Here is a 21471-nt window from a genome sequence, read left to right as displayed (position 1 = left end):
ACAGGCCCTGCTTGGAGTGCGGCCCGGCCCCGGGGCTTCTGTCCCCTGTTCCCAGCAGGGGAGGCTTTCAGCCGCCCTGCCCTGCCCCTCCCCCTCGCCTCCTGGGTGGGGTGGGCAGGTGGTGAATCGAGCTGGGTTGGCATCATTTTTGCTATCCACGCCCACACGGTTCATTGTCTCCAGGTGGTCGTGAAGGTCCCTGGTCCCATGAAACCTCTGCAAGATCCCATCAGGACCAGCACAGCTTGACCCCAGAGGCTGAGCATGGCTTCGGTGCAGGGCAAGTGGGGAGGGAGGACTGGGTCCCTTCTCCTCCAGTCCCATCTCCCTTTCCTGGGGGTGGGGCATTGTGTCTCCTTCATAAAGTTGGAGAGTCCCACTGGAAAGGGGATGCTGGTGGGAAGGACAGGGTGGAGTTGCTCTTGGTGGGAAGGTAGGAGGGGCTGGCTGCACAAATCAGCGAGGTCTTCTCTGGTATGGGCACTGGGTGTTTCAAAGGCTGTTCTCCAGAGTCCTGTGTGCTGGTGTGAGATGTGAGTTGGTGGAGTGTTCACTTGAAGGGAAGGGAGAAGCTGGGGTCTGGAGGCTACAGATGCAGACACTCGGGGAAGGAGCTCCGACCCACACCTGCTGTGTGATCTTGGGTGGGTGTCTCAACCTCTCTGGACCTCTGTCAGTTGATCTGTGAGACAGGAGGTTTGGTCTAAATGATCTCTAGATTTGGACAGCAGTGCTGCCCTTGACGTAACTGGAATAGAGGTCTCCAGCTGGGCTGAGGGCTGGACCTGGGGTTCCTCCTTTCATGCTAGGGCTGCTGGCGTGTCTGTGGGTGATGAGTCCATTGAGGAAATGGAGTGGGTTGACTAGAACTATTTCCGTTCCCTTCCTCATCGTGTTACCCTTACTGCTGTCCAGTCCACAAGTGAGGTCCTTAATCAGGGCTTTGCGATTGAGTGAACTTAACAGTATAATCCAGTTCTATACATGCCACAGGAGTTGTTTTAAATTTTCTAGTAGCCATTAAGCTTAATGTGTGGCTAATTTCCCATCTCATTGTCATAAAAAGGTAAAAAAAAAAAAGTGAAATTAATTATAAGAGTATATTTTAGTTAACCCTTTATATCCAAAGTGTTCTTTTTAATACACAATCTAGGGGGAGGGTATAGCTCAGTGGTAGAGCACATGCTTAGCATACACGAGGTCCTGGGTTCAATTCCCAGTACCTCCATTTAAATAAATAAATAAATAAATAAACAAACCTAATCCCCCCCCCCCGCAAACAACACAATCAATCTAAACAAGTTGTTCTTGAGATATTTTACGATTTTTTTCCACCACAGATCTTCAAAATCTGGTGTATCTTGTACTTACAACCCATCTCAATTTGGACTAGCTGTATTTTAAGCGCTCAATAACCACATGTGGCTAGTCTCCCTTGTCTTTCATAATTGCTTGCAACCTCAGTTTAACGCGTGCTGAATATTCCATCTCATCACCATGCCCTGCATTAATTTATTATTTCCCACTTTGGGACACTCAGGGTGTTTTCTGGACTCCCCTGCTGTGAATAACACCACAGTTACATCTCTGCAGCTCATACCTGTCCATTGTCAATGGACATTGGGTGTTGGCCTGGCCCCATGAGTCACCAGGTCCCTGTGATGCTCGCCGACTGCCCAGACTACAATGCAGGTTGAGGGCTCCCACGGAGATTGCCCCCACAGCGCAGTTCTTGCTGTGGTACTTGGAGTTGCTCTGAAGGCCAAAGATGGGGTCCCACTCCTTCCACGGCAGCGTCCTTGGGAAGTGGAAGTTGCTAGGAGCTTGTGCTGTGTCCTTCTCTTTGCTGGCTTCTCTTGGGCAGGTGGCATTCACTGAGCCTGGCTTTCCTCCTTGTAAGTGAGGCTGCTGGGTGGGGGCAGTGAGGCCCGCAGTGGCCCTGGAAGGCCTTCTGTAGGTCTTGGTCCCCGTCCTGCTACCTGACATCCCTTCAGAGCCACCGGTCCTTCTCCGGCCGGAACTCTGAAATTCTGATGGTTGCCGGTTTCATAAATGTTTGTGGTTCTTAAGGTGATTAAGATAATGTATGTGAAACACTGAGCATGGTACCTGGCATATAGTTGGTGCTCCAAAGTGGTGGTTATTTATGTCATAGTTATGTTGTTATTCAGTCTGTCTCTTTCCAGAGAGGACTGGAGGCAGTTTGTAAAAAGCAAGTTTCTCGAGATCCATGGGGCTGTCAGAGAAACCCTTTGGTCTTGGCAAAGCTGTCTCTGACTTCGGCAGGTGTCTGCATGGATGGGGAAGGGGTGGGTGGGCCGGCGGGGTTGGTGGGCACTTCTGTCCTGCTGGGTTACCGTGGGAAAGGCCGGCACAGGGCTTCATGCAGTTGAGGAAGATGCCCCCAACCATGTGCCCAGCTTTGGCAATCAAAGCGCTTCCCGTACGTATAACGTCTCCTCTGATCCTTGGTCATCCCGGTAGTAGCTGCAGTTTTTATTGCTGTTTGGTTTGCCTGAGGTCATAGAGCAATTGGTGGGATTCACACCTGGCTTCGTCTGGACTCTGCTTTGCTTTTCTGCCTCCCACATGATCGTGAGGAATAATAACAGTCACAGTCACCTACGGCTGCAGAGGACGTGTCACACCGCGCCTCACACGATCGCCCGCTCCCCAGCGGGCGCGCGGGCTAGCGTTCCCAGTCCTCCCTGCTGCCCACGCCCTCGCGGGCACTGGCAGGGCTCTCAGAACACACCGTCTGTGCATCCGCCTCCTTCATTCATTCGCTGCCAAGCACGCCCCAAACATTGTGGGGCTGGAGTGATGTCCGCTCGGAAGCCCACCTGCCGATTGTCTGGATGTTGAAAGTGAAAAATCAAGCTAACAAGCTTTCCCACGAAGTGGGTTCTGTCCTTCTTGACAGGTGTACCTCCACAGGGATAAAACTGAACGCTGTGAAATTGAAGGCTGGCCGGTATCAGAGACAGCTGAGGCTAGGTAATTTTTACAGGTGTTTTTGGTATTTGCTGCTGGGTAGTGATGCTTGGATGAGTGATACAATAAAGACACATACAGTTTATCCATTATTATGCATGTCATATGATTTATTTTTCTTGACCTCATTGCAGCAAAATCATGGTTATTTCTAGTCAAGATTTTCACTTAAATTTGGGTTCTACTGACAGTAATAATCTGGTGTTCTGTCAAGGACTGTAGCACTAGCCACCTGCAGCTGTTTAAAAGTAAATTTAAGTTCATTAAAGTAAAATGAAATTAAAGAGCTTGTTCTTCTCACTAACCACATTTCAAGCATTTGGTAGCCACTTAGGGCCAGTGGCTACTGCATGGGTGACACAGACGTAACATTTCCTTCACTGCAGAAATTTGTCTCGGGGAGCACTAGTCTAAAGGATTAAAGTGAATGATATAATATAACCCTGCACCAAATATAAATTAAACCAAAGGTAAGAAACCGAAAAAAGTTTAAATAATTTTTAATCCTAAAATCTTCAAAAATTTCTATGAAATGTCAAAGGTGAAATATAAATTAAGATTAATAAGTATAAAATTTTGAAGTCAAAAAGTATGTCAGTCAAGCTGAAATATTTCATTTGATTTTTTTGGGAAATATAATTGAAACATATTTTAGGAAAATGAAACTGCTCACTTCTAGAGTTTGGTGTCCACCTAGTTGCCAAAGTGAAGAACAAGACTCTTGTCTGAGGCAAGTTACGTCTAGTCCTGCACACATTCAAGTTCAGGAGTCATGTGAAATCATTAATGTTTCACATGTTCCTCGGCTGCCACGTGCACCTGCTGGGAATTCCAAGGCAATTCGTGAGTGTCTTTGAAACCTGAAACTGGAAGAGGAAGAGCAACAAAGATGCGTGGGATGCCTGGACTGTGACCCTTTTTTGGGCATGAGCCTATGGCGTTCATGCTCCCTTGAGAGGAAGGCTTTCCCAGGTGAACTCCAGTCATCCCTTGGTGCCCCGGGAAGGATTGGTCTCAGGACTCCCACGGATTCCAAAATCCACGGATGCTTACATCCCTTTAAGTTGGTCCCCCGTATTCGCGGGTTCTGCATTCGCGGGTTCTGCCGATTGGTACTATTTTCTGCCCGCGGTTGGTTGAATATGGGGGATGGGGAGCCCATGAATACCGAGGGCTGACTGTAATTTGTCTTTTCTCTTATCTAAGAGCTTCTGCTGCTCACATCCTCCTTGTTTCCAGTACCAGCAGTGGCATCACCCACAAACCTTCACAGCATTTGCATGCAAAGTTTTTTAAAAAAGTGTGGCAAAATATGCATAATGTCAATTTTACTGTTTGAACCATTTTTAAGGGTACCCTTCAGTTAAGTACATTCACCTTGTTGTGCATTTATCACCACCATCCGTCTCCAGGACTTTTTCATCTTCCCAAACTGAAACTCTGTCCCGGTTACACACTAACTCTCCATTTCCCCCTCCTCCAGTCCTTGGTACCCACTCTTATACTTTCTGTCTCTTTGGATTTGATTACTCTAGGGACCTCGTGTGAGTGGAATCATACAATACTTGTCCTTTTTTGTCTGTCTTACTTCACTGAGCATCATGTCCTCGTTTCATCCATGTTGGAGCAGGTGCCAGAATTTTCTTCCTTTCTAAGGCTGAATGATATTCCATTGCATGGACACGCAACCATCTTTTGTTCCAAGGATGAAGGACAGGGGATGTGGAGAAGTACTTGTGTGGGGCCTGCCCATGTTATTCATAAAGTGAATGTCCAGAGTGACAGCTCACACTACCAGGGATGAGTGCTGGATCCCCCATGATCAAGGTGCTCAAGGGCTCCTTAGCAAGCTTACTTGTCTGTGTCTGTGAGAGCAGGACCCTCTAAACTCTGATCCACAGCAGACTACACACTTTGAAAGCGCTGGCATCATCTAGCACTTGTTAGAAGTGCAGAATCTTGGGCTCCACTCCAGACCTATGGAGTCAGAATCTTCATTTTCATAAAATCCTTCAGTGATTCATGTGCACAGGAACATTTGAGAAGCAATGGATCCAAAGGACAGGCTTAGGGACAGAGTCCCTCCTGTGTAAGGGTGGTGCTGCCTGAATATCACTCTAACAGATTATCAGATACACAGCACACCTGGTGCCAATCTCCCTTTGTGCCTATGGCAGACATCACTAATCAACTGTGGAAAGTGCAATCATTCTTCCCAGTGAGCAGAGGGAGCCTCAGATGCCTCAATGTGGCACTCCTGGCCAACAGAAAAGCAAAGCAATCATGTGGCCAGGTAGGTGCAATAAGAAGTGTGGATCGAGATTGGGTAGATGAATTCCCCAGTGCCCCAGACTGCCTCTTTGCCACTAATTTTTTTCTTATTAATTGCTACCACAATAATGCTATCTGCTGTTCCCCGAGTATTTTATATGTTCTACACTTTGCTCTAGCTACCACGTGCCAGGTAAGAATTATTAGCCCCATATTACAGATGAGGCTGGTCCGATGGCAGGTGAGAGGGACAGCCAGCTCTAAACTCAGATCTGTCTGACCTCAAGTTTGAGATTTTGCCCGTTCCTTCCTGCAGGGAACCCAGCCCTCCCTGCAGAGATCCCCAAGCTGCCAGAACGCCCAGCTGAGGTCCAGACCTCTGGAGCCCCTTCCCTGGGGGTCCCAGCTACCCATAGCCAGATGAGCAGCAGGAGGGCCACTGGACTTGACCACAGAGTGCTGGCTCAGCCCACAGAGGTGTGAGTGTGGACAGTGCCCACCATGGCTACGTGAAGTTGCTTAGACAGAAGGGCCCCTGAGCTCATCACTGAGTTTAGTGCGCTGGGGGCTCCACGGGACTTGGGGCTGGAGGCCAGGCGGGAGCTGCAGCCTCTGCCCCTGCAGCGCCGTCGAGTCAGTGACTCTCCGGAGGAGGGCACGGGAATGTTCACTCCATTCTTCGCCCCGTCTCTGTTGCTTTTCTCTGCCTCCTGCCTGCAGCTGCCTCACAGTTTCTGCTTCCTCATAAGCTCAGTTCCGTCATCCCTGTTGCTTGCTGTCTCCATCCTGCCCTGTATTTGATTTGCTCCCTTGGCCATCTCTCCCGTGAACCTGGGGGCAGGGGAGTGAGCAGGTGTATCTTCTCTGTGTTACCTGGCAGTGGACAGCACATGGTGAATACTAGAGAACTGGGAAGGAGAATTGTTCAGTCCCCAGCACCTCCTTTAAAAAATAAATAAGTAAGGGGGGAGGGGATAGCTCAGTGGTAGAGCACATGCCTAGCATGCATGAGGTCCTGGGTTCAATCCCCAGCATCTCCATTAAAAATAAATAAATGAATTAATAAACCTAATTACCCCCCCAAAATTTTTAAAAGTCTCAAAAACTAATCCAAGTACCAAGTAAAAAGTTACTTACCTTACAGGAGATTTTGGTTGAACTGAAAATATAAGTATTTCGTTGTGGTGTGCCTGAAAAGGAGAGAGAAAGAACACATTAAAAGTGCTTCACAGAAAGTTCTGGCAAAGTGTGACATGTTCTTTAATGAAGGGTAGTGTACTTACAGCTCTGTGATGGACAAAAAAGTTATTGGCACACCCACCAAAAACAATGACTTCTGCCTCACAGACACAAGATGAATGCCAAAATTTATATTTAAAACAAAAGTTTGAGTTTTGAAGTCACTCAAAACACCAAATTGATAATTTATACTGCAGATTAGAAATGGTGAAATAAAGACTAAAGATGTTTAGTGCAGACCAAGACATAATGGTGAGGAGCAGCTGTCTCAGAGAAAAGCAGCAGGAGCTAGACAAATCAACGTCTGTTTTATCTGAATGTTATCATTTTATCTCAGTGGTCAATTCCTAACTTACGCAGCGAGGTGTTTGAATTGAATGATCTGCGCTCTAGGTCTTTGTTAGCGATAAAAGTCTTATGCAAGATGAAAAAAAGAGAGAGAGAGTGAGAGACCTCCTGAGTCTGTTCCGGGGCCCCTCTGTTTAATGGCTGTGTGATCTTGGGTATGTTAATGCATGTAAACAGTGGGTGCCAATTAAATGATGGGTCAGTACTGCAGGACTGGGGCTCTTGCCGCTGTACCAGATGCTGGGGGAGCTGTCCTTTCAGCACCAGCAGGTCTCGTCTCATGCCCTCTGCCTGGACCGGAAACCTGAGCTGACAGATATGCAGGGGGATGTAGGGAGTGAGATTTGTCCGGAAACTCCACTCCAGCAGCAGTGCAGAAATGCACCTTCAGATTCATCCAGACTCAGCCCAGCCCTCCAGATTTGTCCCAGGTCCCAGTCTCCAGCAGGGGAGCATAGGGGCAGACAGGTCCTGTGTCTTTGCTCGCCATTCCCCAGCCAGATCACAGGCTGCTTGGACCAGCAGTGGGCTGAGGGTTGTTCAGACCCCCTGTGTGCCCTGAGGGGTCAGTATGGTCTGGCATGTGGTGGGCATGCCAGACTTGTCCACTGGTTGGGCACCCACAGTTGGTTAGTTGGTTCACTGACCCATTCAAAACCTTGCTGAGAGTCGTATGCAAAGCTTGCCCCCTCCCCTCCAAAAGCTCATACTTCAGAGGCAGACTCAGCTGCTAACAATATGTGAACAAATGCATGATTGAACTGGTGATAAACATGCTGGGAGTGTAGGTATGGGTTCTACTTGAGTGCCTGGGTGAGGAGGGCTTTGAGGGTAACTTTGGGACTTCCAATTATAAGTAACTGAAGCCTCAATTTGAACTGAATTGAGAGAGAGAGAGAGGGAAGGAAAAAGAGGAAGGGGTCAGCAGGGGAAGTGAAAGGGGGAAAAAAGAAAAAATGTTGGTATTCAGAAATTAAAAGTATGTGGGTTCAGGTACAGCTGGATCCAGGGTCTCAAAAAGGACCATGCTGTCTCTCTCCATCTCCAGGCTCTGTTTCCTGTGGTGGCTCCGTTCTCTGGACTGCTCACAGCCCTTATGGAGAGTTTCCTGCAGGATCCTTCAGGATCACCGTAGCCCTGGAATTGAGTCTCCTTGTCCTGGCTTGGATTGCATGCTCATTCTCAGACCTGTTGCTGAGGTCAGGGGAAAGACTGCGAGATCTAGATCACAAGCCCTCTCTTGGAGCTTGGAGATTGGAAGTCAGATGTGGCTTGGGGTAGGGATGGGGTGCAGCTCCACCTGAACCCGATGGAGTGAGAGCAGAGAAGGGGTGACCCGGAACAACAGCGGGGCCATTGATTAAGTAGGGGATACAGGTGGACAGGCAGAAACCACAAGTACCCACTGTAGGACAGGAGAAGCTGCAGAGAGATTGGGGCATTTGGGTGGGTCCTTAAAGATTAGTGGGAGTTCTTCAGGGAAGCTGGCAGGTGCACGGGAGGGGAGGACGCAGTTGAAGACAGACCCCTGCGGATGCTGCTCCAGTCCACGCCTCTAATGGGTGAGGGCTGCTTCTGGACCCACCGGACCCGCACACCTGGCAGCGCGGGCAATACCTCCTCGCGCTGCTGAGCGTGTGATGTGCGGCTTGTGTGATGGAGCAGCTGAACTGTCCACTTTGTCTAGTTTTGGTGAGTTTACATTGACTTACCCACCCCTGGCCCATGGCTGCCCGAGTAGCCCGCACAGCTGCAGAGGCGGATTACCTTCAGGGTCGACGTCCTTGGCAAGAAAGGCAAGGCACGTGGCCTTGCATCCCCCGCGGGAGGCACGGAACATCTGACGGTCCCGTTCTGGTGATGCCGAGGTTGGTCTCGGGCCTGCGCAGTGACGCTGGGCCCCCTGGATGTGACTGTCCCGTTGCTCAGCAACCTCTCACCAGCCTTCTCCGCATCCGTGGGTTGCCCTTGTCTGAATCAATGATTGCATCACGGTTGCAGTTTTGTGATTTTCAGGAGCCTCTTAAGGAAGAAGACCCTTACCCCCGCACGTGTCTGCTCTTCGTCTGCCACGGTGGTGGGGTCTTCACGATGACGTGAGACAAAAACCAAGGCTCATTTCTTTCAAAGGAGGGCCTCAGAGGAAGGAATGGCTCGCTCCCTGTTCATAGTGGAGATATTATTAGGATGTGTGGATGGTGTTTTGGGCTCAGTGAAGCTCCTAGGGTTGTGTGCACAGTGTGTGTGCGTGGCGGTGGGGGCGGGTTTGTGTGTGTGTTCGTGTGTGTATGCACGTATGTGCGTTTTGCTGCAGAAAGCTGTAGGTCTCTGGGGAAATCTGTTTCTCCCTGAAGGCAGCTGCCTTGCTCAGGAGTTGATGCCTGAATCCTGGTCCTCGGGGATGGAGCTGGGCTGGAAACCCACTTCGGTGGATCCCAGAGCCCTCTGCTATGGAACTGCCCTGGCTCCACCCTGTTGTAGGCTGGCACCCTGGACGCTTGGCCGTGGGCAGGGCTGGGCTGTGCCGGTCATGTGGCCCTGTGTTGGCGGGGATGGGACATTCCAAGGCCTCTGCCATGTTCCACGGGCCCTGGGGCGGCCCCCCCTTTCCCAGGGAGTAGTAGGAGCACGGAGAAAATGCTTTGCTGTGAAAGGATCGGCCACTCCTGGGAGCCCTGGCTCTCTGGCAGGAAGATGGGCTGTCGAAAGTGCCCCCCTCATCTCTGGAGTTAGAGCTGCTTTGACTCTCTACGGAGGGAGAACCAAGGGCTAAAGTTACCCGGGGTGTGGGGGTGTTGAGGGGGTGGAGAGAGACCATATTTACTGATTTTCTTAAAGTTCCTCCCAGTGGATTCCAGTTTGGGACGGACCTCTTAGACTGCGTGTTCTGGGTGTGGCCCCTGAGAGGAGAAGGAAATGTTCAGGATCGTAATCCTACCATGGTTTCAGGGAGGGGAAAACCGCGGAGATGGGAAGGGGCAGGGAGCCCACAGCGACCTGGGTTTAGAGTGCAAGGGCGGACGGGGTGGTGGCCTGTCCCTTCCAGAGGTGGTAGAAGCCAGGGCGGGTGTGAGTGAGCCTTGCAAACTGTGAAGTGCTGTGCCACCCGGCCTGCTGGGGTTGGCAGCATCCTCAGCTGGGACTGGAATAATTCAGAGCAGTGCTGCTTCTTGCCCGGTGCGCTGGGGGCCGGCGCCTGTGGGTCTCTATCCTTAGCTGCCAGATTCTGCCTTAGTGTGGGTTTCCCCAGAAGCGGACCCCAAAACAAGGTGCAACGGCGAGTGGTGTGTTTGGGAGGAGCCCCCAAGATACAGCAATGGGAGAGAGCGGAAGTGAGAACAGGAAGGGCGCACAGCCACTAAAGGGTCTGTGAAGGGCCAGGTTGCTCTGTGGGCGCCCAGAGCTTAATTCTTCTTGGGAGACAGTGTGCAACGGGGCGGAAGTTATCTCCACTGAGGGCAGAGGAGCTGGGGTGTCCATCTGTGCCCTGTGAGTCACTGATGGAGGCTGATTCCTCGGAGCAGTGACTCTTGGGCTCCTGCAGTTGCAGCGCAAATCCCCCAGATCAGAGCTGCGGGCTCGGGGTCTGGATATGCTGAGATGGGGGACGGGCACCCACAGCATTGAGGCAGCGGGGCAACCACTCAGGCTGGCATCAGCCCCTCGTTACAAAGATTGTGGAGGTGGGGGCCCCACCCCGGGTTCTGGTTCGAGAGGTCTGGGTTCCCGTGGCATCTCATCACCTGTTACCTTCTGGGAGCTTCCGGTTAAGCAGGGAGGATGGGGTGGTCCCTGCTTCAGAAGCATGGACCCTCATTATCCCAGAGGGGAGGAGATTCCCCAGGGAGCAGAGCAGGGGGTGCAGGGCTGGGGTCTGGCCCCAGCTGTGTCAGGCAAGCACCACTAGGATCACACCTCGGGGGGGGGCGCCACTCATGTGGAATGCCACGTGTTCTCTGCCAGAGACCTCAGCCCTTCTCCCCCTGCTCCCTCTCCTCCCAGCTCCCTCGCCTTCCCCTCCTGTTCCGGCTCTCTCCCCCCTGGGATTTTGATCTCACAACAATTCCGAGCTGGCACCGGCCCATGGACTGTTTCTCCCCTACTCTGTTTCCCAAAGACTGAGCCAAAATGCTGTCTGCTGTCCGGGAGGAGCTGTGAATTCATGAATGGACACAAAGAAGTCGCCCGGGGCCAAGCTGGAGAAAGGGAGAGACTCTGACGGCCCCGGGCCAGCTCTGGCCTGGGCTGCCCTTGCCCCTGTGGGACAGACAGACAGACCCCCCTTTGTCTCCTGGACAAATATCTTTAGTCCTCTGCCCCGGGGATTCGGGGCTGCCACCGCCAGGCACAAGCCCAGCCCAGCAGGGGCGGCCTCTGCAGTTTCCCTGTGTCTGCGCTCATCTGGGAGAGGAGGCCTGCTTCTCTCCGGGGGCTACAGACTCTGGCAGGGCCCAGGTCAGAAGGACAGGGAGAAACTATAGAAGCTCTGAGGCTGGGGAGCTGGAGGCGAGGGTGAACACCTGGGGTGCGTTCAGCCCAGGCCCAAAGGGAGGCAGCGGTGGGGACAGGGCAAGCTTATGCCCTACCTGGGGCTGCCTGGAGAGACCCCAGGGCTATGGTTTAGAAAGCACACCTTTTCCAGACCCCTCCCAGACCTGGTCAGTAGGAGCCTGGGGCCACTCCATCTTTAAAACTTTTACTGAAATATGATGTCCAGGAAAGTGTGTGTCTTGCCATTATGGCTGGAAATCTGAACGCGCCTACGGGATCAGCACCCAGATCAAGTCACTCAATGTCACCAGTCGCCAGAGACCCCTCATGGCCCCTAGTCACTGGCCCGTGCTCCCAAAGGTTACCACTGTCCCAGCTTTTATCCTCAATGACTCCTGTTGCTGATTCTCAAAGTTTATAAAGTAGAATCGGAGAGTGTATCCTGTTGTTTGACGCCATGAACGTGATGCCCCGTGTCTCTGAGGCAGTGTGTGCTCACTGGTTCTCTCTGCTGCCTCGGTCCGTGGGGGACCCTCCGCAGCGCATTTCCATAATACTCTGGATGGACAGTTGGGTGGCTTCCAGAACTCTCTTGGGGACCAGCCCCTCCCCTCTCCCAGCTGTAATGCTGTAGGTTGGAGGACGAATGCCTGGTCTGGGAGATTGATTTCCGATGTAGACTTACATGTTTGAAACATTTTGTTTTAGAAGATTTTAACAAAATTATTGAAGCAGTAAATGAATACGGTAGCCAGTCAGGCAGCACAGAAACAAAGAAAAGAAGTAATATTTCCCTCCTCCCCGGGCGCCCCGTGGGGGTTTCCTTTCACACTTCCCACTTTTCTAAAACGGCAAACTGGCCCCGTCCCTGGAATCATGTGACCGTGGGCAGCCGAGGTACTGGCTGCGTAGACCTATGTCTCAGGAGTCTGTCTATTCCAAAGTTTCTGAAGGTTTTGAAAGACTGAGACTGTTGCTGACTTGCTACCTGGAGTCTGAATGACTTAATAAATGACTGGTTATTTGCCAGGCATCACCTGTTTCCTGTAGGCTCTGTGTTGATACCAGGAAGACGAAGATGAATCAGGGCCAGTCCCCAGGTTTGCAGTCTTCGGGCCAAGGCAGACCCAGAAGCACCCAAATATATATCATCTGTGCTATGATAGAGGTTGCACAGGCAGCTGTGGGAGTCCAAAGGGAAGAGCCACTCTCTCTGCCTAGGAGTGCCCCAGGAAGAGAAAGGAGGGAAGGAGGTTCCCAGCAGGCAACTTGAGCAGTGGCCCGGAGGTGAGAGAAAGCAACTTACAACCCTGTCTGGATGGCGTATGAAGGTGGGGATTGAGGAAGATTTTTCAGTGCCAGGGGGCCATTTGACCTGGGCTCTGAAGGCTGAATAGGAGTTTACCAGGTGGAGAAGAGGGAAAGGGACTTTTAAGCAGAAGGAACAGCGTGTGGAAGGTCCAGAGGCATGATGACTGTGGGCCATGGGGAGCGCTTTCCTGGGGTGGGGGGAGACTGTAGGGACTGAGTCAGGGATGGGAGACAAAGGAAGTAAATCCCCTGGAACACAGAGTCTTCTAGCCCACGCAGAGGCCGCCTGGCATTTTTGTTCTTGGCCTTGGCACAGGCATTAATGCTTTTAGTCCTCCAGGGCATTGCCTTGGGTGGTGGGACGTAGGAGTCTCGGGGACCTGAAAGTCTTAGTGTGAACTTTCCAACGTGGGAGGGACTGACAAAGCCAGGGTCCAGGGGGACTGGGGATCATGAATGACTTGTGGCCGGGGCTGCTCTGACCACTGGCCAATGAAGTGCTGGTTTCAGGGTCTGGGAAAGGGCTCTGTCCCATCTCTTCCTTTGCTTCCAGATCCATAACCAGTCCTCCTGGAGAGGATGACCAGATGCGTTATGCCACATACTTCCCACGTCATTATACAGGTTTAAAGGCTGATTTTCAGTTATACAAGTAAAACCTGAATATCATCTTATAAAAATTCAAACACGATAGGTCAAATTATCTTCCACCCAATCCTGGAACTTAAAAAATGAGGAGAGGAAGACATCCGTGACCAGCACCCCCAAATCCGTCCATCCCTCTTGATTTCCTCTGGCCTCTTTTTCTGCGTTTACCATTCTTCTGTTGTTAAGCATTCAAGTTAATTCCCGTGACTAGTGTTCGTCCCACTCTCTGTGACTTTTAGTCACAAGCCAGGTTTTTAATGAATCTAACTCAGTGCTTCTCACCAGGGAACTTTAGAATTACCGATGCCTGGGTCCCAGCCCCAGAGAGTCCAGCCTGTTTGGTCGAGCGCGTAGCCTGGGCATCGGCAGATTTAAAAGCTTCCCAGGTGATCCTTTTACTTGGCATTTAAAAATTGCCAAGAAACTGACATGACAAAAATCAGCTATTTTAAAGTGAACTGTCCAACGGCATTTAGTACATTCACAGTGTTGTGCCACCGCCACCTCTATTCAGTAAACGTTCCCACCACCCTGAAAGGAACCCCTGTACCCATTAAGCAGCTTCTCCCCCCACCCCCAGCCCCTGGAGACCCCTAATCTGCTCTCTGCCTTTATGAGTTTGCCTGCTCTGGACATTTCATATAAGTGGGACTACACAACACGGGACCTTCCGCGTCTGGCTTCTTTCACTGAGCATTGTGTGTCTGAGGCTTATCCTGATGGTGGCAGACGTTATGGCTGAATAATATTCCGCTGTATGGTTGGGCTGCTTTATTCATCCATCCGTCCATTTCCTGGGTGGTTCTTAATGTGTGGCCAAGATTGAGAAACACTGGCCTGACCTCTTGTGAGTCTCATCTTCAAATTGGATTATTCGTAACTACTTTGCAGGGATGTTGAGGGAAGTACCTGAACTTCCCTGCAAAGTGCGCACCAGTAAGAAAACGGTGCCTGGGCTCCCGGGGGAGCTTCCCGGGGAGAGGCGAGGACACCCACTCTCTGAGCACCGCCGTGTGCCAGGTGCCCGCATGGGCTCTGGAGCCGTACTGTCTCCTGATGCCTGCAGGCTACGGCTACAGTCTCCTTTTACACACAAGGAAGCTGCAGCCCAGAGACGTTAAGGCATTTCCCCTGTGTCACACAGCAGCTAAGGGACCAGGCAGGGATTTTCCACCCCACTCTGCCTGACTCCCGAGGCCTGCCCCCTCCAGTTCAGGAGGAGAGTCAACTTTCTGTCCTAATCTCCCTCCCAGCTCAGTTTGGGAGCCCTCCACGTGGAGTTGCCCACCGCACCCCCATCCAGTGTCGTGGCCACTAAGCGTGGTCATCTGAGTGGCAAGGGTTGGCCACAGAATGGGGATTTTGTTCTCCTGAGAGGAGCAGAAGGCCCACTTCCCTCCATAAGTTGAGCCAGCGGCAACCTGCTAGAAATGCCGACCCTTTTAAGAGAAATTTCCCACTGTCTTGCAAGCTGCCTAGCTGACTGCCAGCTCTGGTCCAGAACATCCTAAATTTCATCTCTGCATTTCAGCTGTCAAAAATCATTCCCTTGTGCCTCTCCTGGGGAATGGGTAAACAAGCCATTATACGTCTTGTACACTGGACTGGTTCCCACCAATGAGAAGGAAGGAACCACTGGTCCAGGCAGCAGCATGGATGGATCTCACATGCATTAAGCTGAGAGAAAAAAGCCAAACTCAGAAGACCAGGGAAAAAAAAAAAAAAGGCTGGAAAGGTTGAGATGATGGCCAAGAATGGTAATGTTAGGAGAACTCAGTTTCTTCTCATATAAACCAGGTTTGCCTTAGATACGTTTTCAGTAGAAAATAAGTGAATCCCTGTTTGGCATTCAAAGCACAGTTTCTTTTCACCTAAGGATACATTTTGAGGTGGGGAGGGTGCAGCTCAGGGGCAGGGTGCGTGCTTAGCATGCACGAGGTCCTGGGTTCAATCCCCAGTCCCTCCTTTTAAACAAATAAATAAATAAACCTAATTAACCCCCCAAAGAATACACTTTGACTTTATACAATCAATCCTCTTTAGATATTAAAATAAAAAGATCTGCAGGGCTGCAGTGTGACCCCGTGTATGTGACCTTCCTGGACAGGCAAAGCTGCAGGGACGGGGACAGAGCGGCGGTCATGGGGCTGCGGGAGGGACTGGGTACAGGCGGCAGGTGCGCGCTTCGGGGCTTGGGGTGGGTGATGGACCTGTTCTTGATCTTGCTTGTGGTGGTGGTTACCCAACTCTCCGTTTGCCAAGACTCGTAAAAAGCTGTAGTGGAAAAAGGGAAAGTTTACTGAGCGTAAATTGAAAGGCAAATTGAAACGGAAACAACGAATTCATTGTCCTCATCAAATGCCTGCCTAGAGGTTCATGAAGAGAGAAAGGAGGCCACAAGGAGTTAAAGAAAAAGTTCTTGGTTCTTGAGGGCTGTGGGAACTCTGTTTCTTGGGTGTTTGCTCCTGGCCCCGGGCCCTGTCCCCCTGGCCCCTCTCTCTCTCTCTCTTGCCCTATTCAAAGTAGCTGCAGCTTGGGTGGGAGACAAGGAGAGTTTTGTGGAGCCCAGAAATAAATAAATAACCGTCCACCCTGGGTCGCCATGGCAACCGTGACATCACCCTTGGACCCCAGTGGCTGGCACCACCGGTGGCTTGTTGGTGTTTGTTAAAGGGACAGAGGAGAGGGCAGCCCCTCAGCAGGTGGGGGGGACTTGGCGGTTTCCCCCCCGGGGGAAGGGTGTCCGCCACGCCCCTTCACAATGGACCTCTGACCCCCACCCCCACCCCCCTGCCCAGCTGGAGGGACTGTAAATTAGCACAGCCTCTTTTGGGGGCTTTTGGGCAGAATCCATCGAAGTTTACACTGTGTGTACCTGTGGTAGTGTGTCCAGGGCAGTGTAACCAGTGAACACACACTTAGTGCCCCGAAACAACAGAAATTTGGTCTCGCGCGGTTCTGGAGGCCAGAAGCCCAAGGAGCTCCAGCCCCTCTGGGCGGTGGTCCCGTGGGCGTGCACCTGTGTAAGACCCATCAGGCTGTTCCCTGGGGAGCTATACTGTGCGTCAGTTTTGCGTAAAGAAAATTGACAACAGGAAGTGAAGAGGATGCTGCAGCCCAGTATTTAGCGAAGCACTTTGGGGATTAGGCACAAAGTGTGGGTAGTCCAGGAGAAGTGTACTAGAGGGAGAAGGTGTGAGGGAGGGAGGGAAGAAGAGGCGGGAAACGGGAGGGGAGGGAAAGAGGACCCCCCCCCATCACCAGCAGGGGGCCGAGGTCTTCAGGCCTCCTGGGAATTCTGTGACTAGCGCGGCTCCCGGCTTCCCGGCCAAGCTTCCAGGAACTGTGTCTCCTTCCAGGTTTATGAACCACCGAGTCCCCGCCCACAAGAGGTACCAGCCCACGGAGTACGAACATGCCGCCAACTGCGCCACCCATGCTGTGAGTCGGCCTTGAGGGGCTGAGAGCTGAGGGGGACACTTCCGGGTGGGGGTCGGGGAGGCAGCTTCTTTGCCCGTGGAGAGATTCAGGGTCTCCATTCCACGGCGATGTCCCAAGCGGCCTGTTCCTCAAGCCTTCCGTGGCCCTAGGAGGAGTGAGTGGGACCTCGAGGGAAGACAGCGGCCCTGAGCGTGCCTCTCTTTTGCTTTAAGATGTAGACTTACGTTGTCCAGCTTGGTAGCCACTGGCCTCGTGCAATTGAAATGCGACTCATCTGAACTGAGGTGTGCTGCGAGTGTAAAATACGCCCCAGCTTTTGAAGACTTAGTGTGAAAAAAGAATGTAAAACTCTCCTTAATAATTTGTATATTAATTACTAGTTGAAATGATATTTTGGATCTATTGGGCTAAACAAAATATGTTGTAAAAATTAGTGTCACCCATTTAATTTTCCTTTTTACAAACGTGACTGCTAGGAAACCTGCCATCACCTGTGCCACCTGCATTACGGTTCTGTTGGCTGGAGCTGCTGGAGCCTCTCTCTCTAGAAAACATACCCCTAACACCCAGAATTGGGCAGACCCTTCCAGGGGCCTCCTGCCCCCGGTGCTTTGCAGAGTTCTGAGATTTCTCAGGGGGAACACTGGATAAACCACGATTTGCAGAGTGGGGGGTTTTCGAGTAGACATGGTGGGAGGGACGTATTCTTCAGAGAGAACCACATGTGCAGCAACGCAGCAGCATGAAGCAGCCTGGCCTGCCTGGGGATCTTGAGATCAGGGCATCAGAGGACACAGAGGGTGGGGGCAGTGGCCAGAGATGCTTCTTGAAGACAGAAGATTTGGTTTTCCATTTTCCCACTGCATCCTCTAGAGCTATGCTGTCCAGTATGGTAGCCACTGGCCTCGTGCAGCTGTTGGAATTGAAATTGAAATCAATTACAATGAAATAAAATGAAAACTTCAGGTCCTCAGTGGTACAAGTCACATTTCAAGTGCTCAGTAACTCCATGTGCCTAGCGGCTCCCATATTGGACAGTGCAAGTCTAGAATGTTTCTGCTGTCGTGGGAAGTTCTGCTGAACAGGGCGGGTCTGGAACCTTCCCTCCATCTGGGAAGTTCTGTCACACAGGGCGGGTCTGGAACCTTCCCTCCATCTGGGAAGTTCTGTCACACAGGGTGGGTCTAGAACCTTCCCTCCATCTGGGAAGTTCTGTCACACAGGGCGGGTCTGGAACCTTCCCTCCATCTGGGAAGTTCTGTCACACAGGGCGGGTCTGGAACCTTCCCTCCATCTGGGAAGTTCTGTCACACAGGGCGGGTCTGGAACCTTCCCTCCATCTGGGAAGTTCTGTCACACAGGGCGGGTCTGGAACCTTCCCTCCATCTGGGAAGTTCTGTCAGACCTGCAGATCTGGGTAAGAGGCTCGGGTTGCTCAGGGCGCGGTACGCGCCCGGACCCCACTCCGAGGCGGTCTGGCAGCCCCTCTGCCCCTCTTCCAGCTCTGGATCATCCCCAGCATCCTTGGCAGCTCCAACCTCTACTTTCTGTCGGACGATGACTGGGAGACCATCTCTGCCTGGATCTACGGCCTCGGCCTCTGTGGGCTCTTTGTGGTGTCCACCGTGTTCCACACCATCTCCTGGAAGAAGAGCCACCTCAGGTACCTGCGTCCAGCCCGAGGGAAGAGGCGCGTGCCCGGCAGGGTGACCAGGGGCCGGAGCCCACGGCGGGCCGAGGGTGAGGCAGGACGCTTCTGGGCACACTTGGCTGAGCCAGGAGGGACCCAGGACGGAAGACCCTTGTGCCATCTTTGCCTCTGGCAGACGGAGTTGAGTCCCACCTGGGCGGGCCACCCATGTGATCCTCATTTGCTCGCCTCTGAGCGGCTGAGGGGCAGGCCCCTCCCTCCCAGGCTCATTATCAGGGACCCTCATAACCATTCTACTAATCTCCCCCTCTGGGCACTCTGGGTGCTGTGCGCTCTGCAGATGTCACTCCTGATCGGTCCAATAATTCTGCCATTAGAATCCTGGATTTTAATTTTGATTTGTTGTGTTTTTAATTTTTAAAAAATCGTGGTAAATACACATGACACAAAAGTTTCCATCTTCACCATTTCTAAGTGTTCAGTTCAGTGGCATTAAGTACGTTCACACTGTTGTGCAGCCATCACCACCGTCTGTCCACAGATTTCCATCTTCCCAGACTGAAACTCTGTCCTCATTAAGCACTAACTCCCCAGTGTCTGTGAATTTGACTGCTCTGTGTGCCCCCTGTAAGTGGAGCCGTATAATATTTATCCTTTTGTGAGCACAGTGTCCTCAGGGTTCATCCACGTTGTAGCAGGTGTCAGAATTCCCCGCCTTTTCAAGGCTGAACCGTATTCCGTTGTGTGGAGGGACCGCGCTTTATCCATTCGTCCGCTGGTGGACCCTTGGGATGCTTCTTCCTTGCGTGACGGGCTCCTCGCATCGGCCCCTTGCATCGGCTCGTCCACGTGGCAGCTTGTGGAATCCCTGACTTGTGGGTGATGACACTGAACTCGGATGGTGATGGGACTTGCTCCAGGTCACGGAGTTGGTCTTGTCCAAGCCAGGGCTGATTCCTGGATTCCAGGGCCCCCGGGGACAGTCAGGGGCAGCCTGGTCCATTGCAGCAGCTTCAGTGACCACTGGTCCCCACGTCCAAGGCCCCTCTTGTCCCCAGAAGCCCCGTGACTCTGCTGTGTCCCACCCCCTCCCGTCCCCATTCTTTTCTCTCCGTGGGTCCTGCTTGAACCTGCTGGATGGGTGTCTTGTGGCTGCCATGATGAATTACCACACTCTGGGTGGCTTGAAACAACAGGAACTTAATCTCTCATAGTTTCAGAGGGCAGAGGTCCGGGATCAGGGTGTCAGCAGGGCCGTGCCCCTAGGGGAGGCTCTTTCCCGCCTCTTCCAGCTTCTGGCAGTTCCCACGGTTCCCTGGCTTGCGGCCGCATCACTCTAACCTCCGCCTCTCTTCGCAGCCTTCCTCCCCATGTGCCTCTGGGCCCCAGTCTCCCTCGGGAGCTTAGCTGTGTGGTTCTGGCTCAAGGCTCCTGATGCAGTCAGGATGCTGGCTGGGGCCGCCGGCCCCTGAAGGCTTGACAGAGCTGGAGAAGCCACTTCTGAGGCGGCTCCCTCACAGGGCTGGCAAGTGGGTGCTGGGGTTTAGGGGGTGCAAAGTCCTCACGTGGACCTCTCCACGGCCACATGGCTCATTCCCCCCAAAGCCTGTGATCCCAGAGAACAAGGCAGAGGTTGTCATATGGTTTATGCTCTGGCCTCTGAAACCACACGCCATCATCTCCGCCCCCACCTGCTGATTCCATGTACTTGCCCACCTCGCTGGGGGGTGGGGGCCGCACAGGGGTGTGAATTCCAGCAGGTGGGGCCCCTCGGGGCTGTTGTGACAGCTGGCTGCCGCCCTGCTCAGACGTACTGAGGACCCGAGGACTGTAACTTGCCCTTCAAGGTGAGGTCGTAGCAGGAGCAGGCCGATGCTGATGAGCACTGGCCGCTGTGTGCTGTGCTGAGGCCTGGCTCGCCGAGTCCTCCCGGCCGTGCGTGCGGGGTTGTTGGTGCCCTCCTGTTCCGCAGACCAGGGAACTGAGGCTCAGGAGGGTGGTGACTTGTTCAAGGTCGTGGTCTCCACCTGGTAGGGCTGGACTGGAACCCAGGTCTTCTGGCTCCGGAGCCTGGACCTGAACCAGAATGCTGGAGCGCAGAGGGTCTTCAGGGAGCACCGAGATTTGTTGGTTTTGCTCTTATTTTTTTTAAGGAAAGGTGAATAGAATAAATAAGCATTTAATTTTCCGTGTTTTCTTCTGTTTGCTATGCTCGTGTGGCATATGCATTTTCTGTTTATTTTTTCATTTTTTATTGAAGTATAGTTGGTGTACAGTATTACGTAAGTTACAGGTGTACAACATAGTGAGTCACGACTTTTTTACAGGTTGTACTCCATTTATGGTTACGACACCCGGCGTTGCGCAGTGCATCCTTGTAGCTCATTTATTCTGTACATGATAGCTTGTCCCTCTTACTCCCCGACCCCTATCTTGCCCCTCCCAGAACCTTCTCCCCACTGGTAACCACTAGTTTGTTCTCTGTATCTGTTTTTTTTCCTTCTTTTTATTGTCTTGTTTATTATGTTCTCTATATCTGTGAGTCTGTGTTTTGTTCTTATTTTTAAGCCACTGAGTTCTTTATCATTTGAAGTCTTTTGAAAAGCCCAGTATATAAGACAGAGTGCGGAGTTGTTCTGACTACATCACGGGAGGAGGATGGCGGGGGTGGGGAGGAGGGTCCTCGGCGGGACCCCTGAAGCGTCTCCATTCAACCCCTAGGGTGACAGGGAGCCTGGTGGGAAAGTCACTGGTCTGGTCACTCACAGATGGGGATGCTGAGGCCTGAGGGGTCGTGGCTGGATAGAGGCACGTCAGTCCTGAGCCCAGGCCACCCCGAAGCACGTTTGTCCAGGGCAGCCCTGTAACCCGCCTTCTCGCCGCAGGACCGTGGAGCACTGCTTGCACATGTCCGACCGCATGGTCATCTACTTCTTCATCGCGGCCTCCTACGCGCCCTGGTGAGAGTCTCTGTGGGGCCTCGGGGGTAGGGGGGGCTGGCTTCCTCTCTGTTCTTTGTTTGAATTTTTTTGTGTCCAGTAGGGTGGTATCTTGGCTCAACACAAAAGAACGCAGGT

General features: G+C 52.3%; 1 protein-coding gene across 1 annotated transcript in view; it reads left to right on the top strand.

Annotated features, from left to right (window-relative positions):
* The window catches only part of MMD2 (monocyte to macrophage differentiation associated 2), a 42292-nt gene that overhangs the window by 1078 nt on the left and 19743 nt on the right, over positions 1-21471 (top strand). The window contains exons 2-4 of the mRNA XM_074345599.1: positions 16662-16743; positions 18246-18406; positions 21280-21354. Of these exons, the coding sequence (XP_074201700.1) occupies positions 16662-16743; positions 18246-18406; positions 21280-21354 (318 nt within the window). The remainder of the gene's footprint in view (positions 1-16661; positions 16744-18245; positions 18407-21279; positions 21355-21471) is intronic.

This window comes from Camelus bactrianus, chromosome 18 (assembly GCF_048773025.1).
Source record: "Camelus bactrianus isolate YW-2024 breed Bactrian camel chromosome 18, ASM4877302v1, whole genome shotgun sequence".
Lineage (NCBI taxonomy): Eukaryota > Metazoa > Chordata > Mammalia > Artiodactyla > Camelidae > Camelus > Camelus bactrianus.
Note: the sequence above shows the minus strand (reverse complement) of the source record. Positions and strands in the feature narration are given on the sequence as shown.